This window comes from Pollachius pollachius (genome assembly GCF_949987615.1).
Source record: "Pollachius pollachius genome assembly, chromosome: 1".
In the NCBI taxonomy this organism is placed as follows: Eukaryota; Metazoa; Chordata; class Actinopteri; order Gadiformes; family Gadidae; genus Pollachius; species Pollachius pollachius.
This window is the reverse complement of record NC_136934.1, coordinates 35,070,320-35,079,622: the sequence shown is the minus strand read 5'-3', so window position 1 is coordinate 35,079,622 and position 9,303 is coordinate 35,070,320. Positions and strand designations below refer to the sequence as shown.

At 43.8% G+C, this 9,303-nt stretch overlaps 1 protein-coding gene across 3 annotated transcripts in view; it reads left to right on the top strand.

The window, feature by feature from the left end:
- Positions 1 to 1,221: 1,221 nt before the first annotated feature.
- The window catches only part of dgkb (diacylglycerol kinase, beta), a gene marked incomplete at both ends in the record, with an annotated part of 45,806 nt that continues 37,724 nt past the window's right edge, over positions 1,222 to 9,303 (top strand). The window contains 5 exons of one of the 3 annotated variants that reach the window (XM_079744454.1): positions 1,222 to 1,291; positions 4,643 to 4,719; positions 4,833 to 4,853; positions 5,347 to 5,494; positions 6,894 to 7,052. In XM_079744454.1, the coding sequence (XP_079600580.1) occupies positions 1,222 to 1,291; positions 4,643 to 4,719; positions 4,833 to 4,853; positions 5,347 to 5,494; positions 6,894 to 7,052 (475 nt within the window). Of the gene's footprint in view, positions 1,292 to 4,642; positions 4,720 to 4,832; positions 4,854 to 5,346; positions 5,501 to 6,893; positions 7,053 to 9,303 lie in introns of all 3 variants that reach the window. The other 2 variants (XM_079744456.1, XM_079744455.1) reach the window with 2 other exon arrangements.

Here is a 9,303-nt window from a genome sequence, read left to right as displayed (position 1 = left end):
GAGGACTCAGGAGAGTTGTATTTCTGTAAAATCCAAAATGCACCTTAACATAACTTGAATATAAACAATGACCAAAAAACATTAGCATGAATCATTATCATCATTCAGGCGGTGGTCATTCACGATGTGAAGTAGCGATGTGGAAGCCCTATTGCGATGACTCAAAATGTGTTGCTGTGACCCACGACAATGTACAGAGTCGGCCATAAGCACTGTAAACAGCACACTTTGTGCGACAATTGGAACCCCTAGCTCTGGCGGTGTGTGCGTCATTCCGTCATTCCTTATAAAGCCACAGGGCCATTTGAACCGCTAATCCTGGCCATCTTAAACAACCCTCTAAACCAAACATGTTTTTGCTTGAAGTTGACTCCCCTCCATAGAATGGCTTTGACTTGGCACAGGACAGTCTGCCGAAGTTGAGTGGTTGTTATGCACAGAGGAGCGACTTTGTGATATCACTAGTGAATCTTATGACGATCCCATATGCAAAAGCATGCAAATTTGTTAGCAGGATCTCTTCATGAGGTTGGGGCTGGGGGTGGGGGCACACCAGTGTGTTTTGTGTACCTGGTGGTCTTTCTAGTTGACCATTTAAAGATGTTCATCTTCTCAACATTCCTATGATGGGTAATATCAAATATAATTTCAGCCGTGTATTTAACTTTGGGTGTTCAAATCACTGTTCAACTATTTATTATTGGATGTAATAGTATACTAGTTTATTCATTTATCCAAAGCTACTGAACTGAAGTTCACTTAGTGAATGATCCAGCCTCTTCACTAGTCTGCCCTTGCATAGAAGAGTAGAGATGTTGAGTTCAAAAAATGTGTATGACACTGAAAACACTGCTAATGGAACAAATCGCCCAACAATGGTTTCTCAGGTCATGTCACTCCAACCTGACATGTTTTAGGGTCAGTAGAGACCTTTTGAGAAGAATACAAGAAAGATAATAGTCCCCCAACCATAAAGAAAGCGCATGAGTTGAGGGGGATTTCAAAGGTGAGTGGTGCATGTGTGTGTGTGTGTGTGTGTGTGTGTGTGCGTGTGTGCGTGTGTGTGTGTGCGTGTGTTTGTGCGTCTCAGGGAGGGCTGGTGGGGAGGATTACATGTCCAGATGCTGTTGGTTGTTTTCTCTCCAGCGGGGGGGAGGGCCAGTGTGTTTCTGAAGGGTGACATGCCTGCTGGTGATCAGAGAGGAGAGGGCCAGTGACATCATGACAGACCACGACAAGTGGGTCACACTGACCCCCACAGAGTTCTCCCTGCTTCAGGACTACGCCCAGTGTAAGTACTGTGTACGTGTGTTTGTGTGTGTGTGTCTGTCTGTGTGTGTTAAACTGTGTGCATGTGTGCGTGGGCAGACAGGTGTCGTGACACACCTAGATGTTCTTTCACACTGTCAGTGAGTTCCCCTCCAAACTCCATTGAATACATAAGAAGTGTTTTTGGTGAAGTTTGCATCACTGCACCACAGTGTATTGCCCAGTCCATCATACTGTGCTTGGTTCAGTGGTGAAACTCATATTCAAGTAGAACATTTCGCTCTTCACTAGATTTAATGAAGAGTGTGAATTCACCCATTAGGCAGCGCCAACGTGAAATGTAGAACTGTTTGGGCTCCAAATGTTTAACTTAGAACCCAGAATAACACACAAACAAACACACACACACACGCACACACACGCACACACACACACACACACACACACACACACACACACACACACACACACACACACATGCACACACTCGCACGCACGCACGCACGCACACACACACACAGACACACACATACAGCAATGTTCTTTCAAAATATTTATTCTTAAAGTAAAGTTTATATTACCAACAAAATTATTTAAGCCTTACATCATTTGGAAAATAATTTATCCTGGTTTGAAGACACCTGCACGTCGTCTTCACTTGAACAAAATCCTGGGCCCATTTTCACAAACCAAACACGGCAATAAAACTCACCAAGTCTCGGACACCAAACCACAAATCATGGGTCGGAACCCATCAACCTCATCCTCAGAAAGTGCCTTCCATTCCATCTGTATTGGATCTAGTTATAACCTTTCATAATACAACATGTTCATCCCATAAAGATACCAATCCGTCCATATAAAGCCTACCTCAGCGGCCTACCATGTGTTTCAGAGTCAGTCCTACCTTACTGCTCAGCTCCTGTAAGTGTGGCTCCATTATGAGCTGTTCATGGTGCCAAGTCAGAAGCTAAATAATTAATGCTTTACGCAGGGGAACACTTCTACCCGCAAAGCGTTTTACTTGCCACTGACATTTGTTTCCTTTAATTGCTTCTCCACCGCTGAAGACCCTGTTCCCACCTCTCTGTATGTCCCACTGTTCCCAGCCTACTGTGCTCACAATGCTATATTAACGCTCTTCCAGGCCTTTTGTTTTGGACTCATTTTCATTATTTACAGGCATTTGATTTGCAGAGTTTTGTTTATCATATAATTTCTGTTGTTTTATAGTTAATTTTTTGTATTTACTGTGTTTTAAAAAAACAAAAAATTAAAAAGTTGACATGAAATGTGACTTCCGCACCTCCTTGGAGAAAGTGAAGAATGTGAACTATGTGAATGATAGACGACTTTGTACATACGTGATTTACATTATACTTCCTTCTCTCTCTCTTTCTCTCTCTCTCTCTCTCTCTCTCTCTCTCTCTCTCTCTCGCTATCATTGTCACATGTCGTAGATAATGGTCGGTATTCTCCTGTACCTATCTTTCCCTCTTGCCTTCCCCCTCATGTTTTGACTCAGAGTGGTTCATGCTCTCCTGTATTTTCATGTGAGTGGGTTTTCTCAAAGTGAGTATTATCTCTCTCGGCACTACTTTAAGAGTGCAATTTCAGCTCATAAGTACGATGGGAAAGGTTATATAATGGTTTGGAGCAGAAATTATTTTCCATATGCATTAGCCATATATATAACAGGCTTGACCTTCTAAAATAGTGTGTTTAATGGATGATGAAGCTTTACTTTACCTTGGTATGCTATCTCTACTATGACCAACAAGAAAGACACCATTGTACATCATACACTAGAGTGCATGCTGTTAACAAAACCACAGGAGAAATAAATGTAAAATGTCAAACTTAAAAAATGATCCAACGGCTCACATTGTTCTGACATTGTGATGGTATACTTGTTTTTGTGCGTCCATGTTGTTATACAAACTTGTTCACATACTTTGCATAACTCATTTGCATATGTCCATGTGTTTTGCCCACATTTTCTATCCCATCTATTGTTGTGGCTCTTTATGCCTGTTTTTTGTTATTTGTTGTTTCCCAGGTTCGTGACTACTTAACAAACATGGCAGTTCATTACTGGCCTTGGGGGGAGGGGGGTGAGGAGAGGGAGGCTGTGTGTGACGAGTGTGACGGACAATAAGCACTCCGCTCCCTAATCGTTTTGTGCAGAATAAATGCTAATGACTGTCAGCGGTTGATAATAATACGCACCTCTGCACTATTCCTACCCGGCAACAAATATTAAGGGGACGAGACCTCCCCTTCGTCTCCGTATAGGCTGTCAATGCATTATCAAACATTCCCTATTCGAGAAGTCTACTATGACTTGTTTTTGGGTGTTTTACCAAAGCTTGAAACACGGCATAGTAAATTGGCATGTTGCCCAATCTTTTACCACAGGACTCCATTTGCCATGGCAAGAATGTGCAAAATATTTCAGAAATCTTAGCATCAGATATGTTGTTTATATGAGGAAGTCCAAATGACAAGTGTCCACGTTCTCATTTCAGAAATCTTCTCAGGTTACATGTACTCCTTCCCTCGAGTGTGTCATGGGAGAATTGACGCCCGTGCACGCAGTGCGCTGTATAAATAATAAATAAATAAATAAAATACCTTAAGTCTTTTGAGTCGAACCAGGCTCGAGGGCTCCGTGGAGAATCTAATCAAAGCAATCTAAACAGAATTGAATGGGTAAAGTAGAGCGGAGGTAAGCGGTGCTCCCCCGCGGTCTGGAACAACGCTGTTATGATTCTACACAGGTATAGTGTTCCGATATAGACATTTATCTTTCAGATCAGCCTCGCGTATCAAACCAAACTCGCAAGGTAAGAATGGGACCCGAAAATCGGAAAAACTAAACTCAGACCCTTCGACATATGCAATCCACAATAACCATTCACAAACATTAACCACAATTCCTGCAATTGTTGCAAATCACAATGTTAAAAAGGTTGCTTATGTAATTGTCATACAGGAAAAAAGAAAATTTACTCTTTGAGACCCTAACCCTAACTCATCTATAGATGAACACCATTTCCATATTAAACATGAACACTATTATTCAACATGAAAACCATTCGTCAATTATTGCGAGACAATTTATTAACTGTTATTAAACTATTAATAGGGAATGTGTTCATTATCAAAAAAGCTTGAATTCTTTAATAAGGTAGGTTTAGATGGTGATACAAAGAATACACAAAAATATAACATTTTGTCCAATTTTACTTGACATTTTTTGGATGCAATTACCTTCTATTAGTTTCACCTGTGCCGCTGAGATGAATCGATGTTGATTCACAGAGATTTATAATACTGAAATTCTAGCACCCTCTGGTAATGTGATCTGCAGACTCCACCAAGAAGCTCAAAGATGTCCTCCAGGAGTTCCACGGGGATGGGGTGTTGGCCAAGTACAACCCAGAGGAGGTGTGTACACCTGTGATCAACACTGTTCTCCAGTATCTTTCATTTATTACAAGCAAATCCAAATGTTCAACCCATCACTGGTATCTTTCTCTGTTCTCTGCTGCCTGACACAGAAACAGGAAATCCTTAGCCAGGTAACTGTTGTTCCTACCTTCACTATCAGTAGGGTTGCGCTGCGTGTTTATAGTTCAGTTTTTTTTGCTGTTTTTTTAACTGCAAAGTAAATTGTTAACCGTCCTGAAACTCATGCATTATTTATTAAATATTTAAATTCGAGAAGCAATAAAATGGAAAGGTTACTTAAAAGAAGGCTTCCCATTATAATTGCAGGCAGGGGCGCTGCCAGGAATTTTGGGCCCTATGAAAGATTCTAATTTTGGCCCCCCCCCCCAACATCTATCGACTGTTTTTTCAAAACAAAAAACATTTCAAGACATTTCAAAAAAAAAAAAAAAAGGCAATAATATATTATATTATTAATTGCCATCCGCGGGCCGTGGGCCGTGCTGCGTTGGGCTGGGCCCTTAGAATCAGTACCACTTTTCCCCGCCAGGCAGCGTCCCTGAGTGCAGGATTGTTTGGTGGGTAAAATAAAACTTGCTGTTTTCTGTCTGGTGTATTTTCCAGGAGATTGACTTTGAGGGGTTTAAGGTGTTCATGCAGACCTTCCTGGAGAGCGAGCTGCCTGAAGAGTTCTGTCAGCATCTCTTCTTGTCTTTTAGCAACAAGGGTCCCAGACCCAGTCCCTCATCCTGTGACAAGCCCAAGGTGTCTGGTGAGTGTATTCATAGCCCTGCACCCTAACAAGGCTCCCAGTTGTTTCTTGTTGAGGTCATGGAGTCATGAATATAGATAAGACACGCTTGTCTCCACTGCTGCGCCGCTTTTCTCTTTGGAAAGCGTTTCCAGACAATTCTCCACTAGTGTTATATCTACAGTAGCTTCTGGCAGCCCAACTGGTAGCCTAGTGTGTTACTAGATGTCTTCTTTTGCAAAGGGGCCTAAGAGGTTTTTTTCTCTCAGCTGTTGTTTTAATCAAGTCCTCAACTAAAAATCCACCCCTCGTTCTTCGTTGTTATTCTAATGATTTCAGAGGAGACTGAAAGGGGACAATGAAGGCAATTTTTGCCTTCATCGTATAATAATGTCGCTTTTCCAGTTGAATATACACATCATTCCAAGTACTTGCATTATGATTTTTTTTTTCAACTCTGAAGATAACTAATGCCACAATATGTGTGCAAAAATGAAAAATGGACACCAGTTTGTGGGTCTATTTTAGGGTCAGTGCATGAAGCCACGAAGTGATTATCTCGTTTGGCTGTGATAAGTCACTTAGTTGACCCAGATTTACAACGGGCAATTTCAAAATCTATAATCTTTCCTTGAATTAATCAAAATGCCTGTTTTTAATGCCAAACTACCCCTCCAAATAATATGTACATTGATTGTTTCTTCAGAGGTGCTATAGAACAAAGCCACATGTCTCTAGCCGTTGTTTGACCCAGTTATTGTCCAGAGTGGCCCAGAATGCTCTGGAGTTGTGAGCGAGTGTTGATTGGTTCATCATTGATCTGATGTCAATCAGTAGGAGCTAGCGTGTAGGCTCCTGCCAATGTTTTGGTTTATCACTCACCAGGAGAACAAACACTGTCCACTGTATGGCATAGATAGAGCAGGACAGTGTAGGTTCCTGTCTGAGGGACATTTCCTTTGAAACCCTAACCCTAACCCTAACCCTAACCCAAACCCTAACCCTAACCCTAACCCTAACCTTACCCTAACCCTAACCCTGGCTGTCTCCATGGGTGGTTGACTCTGTGAATGTGTGAATGAATGGTTGTAAGTCGCTTTGGATAAAAGCATCAAAATTGCCCTAAACGTAAATGTAAAATGTTTGGTGCTGGCATCGGGGGGATATCCCGGGATACCCTATATAGATGCATTACAGTGAATAATGAGTTCATTTTGAGCAGGCCTATAGCGTTAGGTCCTTCTACAACGAGACCAACTGCAACTGTAACCCTCTCTAAACACACACAGCCCCCCACAGCCAGTGGACCCCCTCCTATCCAAAGTCTGGGACAGCGGAGCAGAGCAGGCCTGCAGGGCCATGAATATTAGATGCGGCGGTGCTGGAGCCTCTGACCTTTCCTCTGGGGTTCTCTCTGCAGGGCTGAAGCTGATAAAAGGCACGTCGACCCCCCTGAAGACCCCCCCCCCGGCGGCGGTGTTGGTGGCGGCGTCCCCGCCCCTGAACTCGGTGCAGCTGAAGGACATCGTCTGCTACCTGTCCCTGATGGAGGGCGGGCGGCCCGAGGACAAACTGGAGTGTGAGTGGTAGATGAACCCCGCCTCCTCCTTCTCCTCCTGCTCCACCTCCTGCTCCACCTCCTTCTCCTCCTCCTACTCCTCCTCCTCGTCTGCCCTGTACTCCACCCGCTCCTTCTCCTCCTCCCCCCACCGGCCTCCTTTTTCCGCTTCCTCCCTCTCCGCCTCCGCCTCCACCACCACCTCCTCCTTCACCTCCTCCTCCTCCCCCTCTTCATTCAATCTCTTCCCGCTTCTCTGCCACCTCCACCACCTCCTCCTCCACTACCTCTTCCTCCTCCTCCTCCTCTGCCCCCTCATTCTCCTCCTCCAACACCTCTTCCTCCTCCTCCTCCACCTCCTTATCGGCGTCCTCCTCCTCCACCTCCTCCCCTGCTTGTGTCGTTCTGTTGTGTTAAACACCCTCTACAGCCTCTGCTTTCATTCTCCTATCACACATGTAGTTGCAGAACACAAGGCCACATTGTTGAATTAAAACATCTAGAGAAAAACATATAGTCCATAGAAAAGGTATTCTTTAATATATGTGTGTGTGTGTGTGTGTGTGTGTGTGTGTGTATGCTTGCATGTAGTCATGTAGTAACTGTAGATATAAATTGGATAGTGCTATGTTATTAGACCTTGATTGTGTTTCTCTTTTGCCAGTTATTTATTAAAGCATCATATTATTATTCTCCTTTTGATGGGAGCCCCCTAGCTCCCCTTCTATTATTTAATAGTACAACTGTGTGTTGTTTTCTCTCTGCGAGTCTTACTCTCCCTCTCTATTTATCTTTTTATTATTCTCTCCTCTGACAGCAGCCGACCAATTGCTCTCCTAGCAACCGTTTAGCGCCTCGTGTTCTCATCTTAGCGAGGTCCTCGTTAGCATATCGACAGTACACATCTCCGTTTTCCATTCATCACATCATGAATTCAGCAGGCAGGCCGCACGCAACTTAATGCTACATTAAGATTAAAGTTACATTACTGCCATTGCATTACGGAGCCACATTATGGAGGGAGATGCGCATTCATTAAGGATAGGGAAATGTGTAAATAATTCAGAAGTCCTGATGTGCATAGCTGCACACCATGACGTTGGATGTCGTTTTTTTTAACTATCAGCACTGCAGATGTGTCTATAAAGCCATGTGCCCCCAGCCGCCACCACCACCACCTTTCTCCCCCTAAATGTAGTCACCCTCCTTCTCCTCGGGTCTACATCAAGCAAATGCAGCCCTCTGCTGGTTGTTGGAGGAATCACATCATTTTCAGACTGGCCTAAAGTTTGTGTTGTTGATGGGTTTAGCTTCTGGCCACATTTTGGCCTACGTTCAGGAGAAAGTCGTTTTTACCTTAAAAAAAAAAGACCACCAAATGTATATTTAGCACGCAACTTATAGCTAGGCTAAACCAACCAACTGCCGAAACCCTGTTTAGTCCAAGACAAATTGTACCATCCTCCTGTAGCCATTTAAATCACCACAAACACCTCGGAAACCTGCAGCTTACCACCGCTTTTCGTACTGTTCCGTTTCAACACATAGCTCAGCCTGTGGGTGTGGGAGTGGGACAAAGCACCACACTCCACACACTCCTCTCACTCTATACACACACATACACACACACACACACACACACACACACACACACACACAAACACACACACACAGGCGCACACACAGCAAGAGGAAGCTGTCAATTAGCTCCTCGTTAGTGGATTGATCTAATAGATCTTTGACGTCAGCACTCGATGACATCAGCGACTGTGAGCCCCCTCATCAACACCTACACACTCACACTCAGGCATGCACGCACGCAGGCATGCTTCCACGCAGATACACACACACGTACACAAGTGCACACACGCACATTCACAAAAATACACACACAGAACCATATTCACACACACACACACACACACACACACACACACACACACACACACACACACCCGCACTCAACCACACATATATATAGACAAACACAAACTCAAAACAGCCATGCACATGCCTCACAGACACACAATACACCCACACACAGACACAATAAAACAACAAAATAAACTAAAATACACACAAAATAAACACACACACACACACACACACCTGCACACACACACACACACACACACACACACACACACACACACACACACATACACACACCGCTAAAGCCCACATAAAGCAGTTTGTATCAGCCAATCACGACCAGAGTACCGGGGGTCTAAAGGAGCCTGCACCATAGAACTAGCGTAGTAATGGAGTCGTT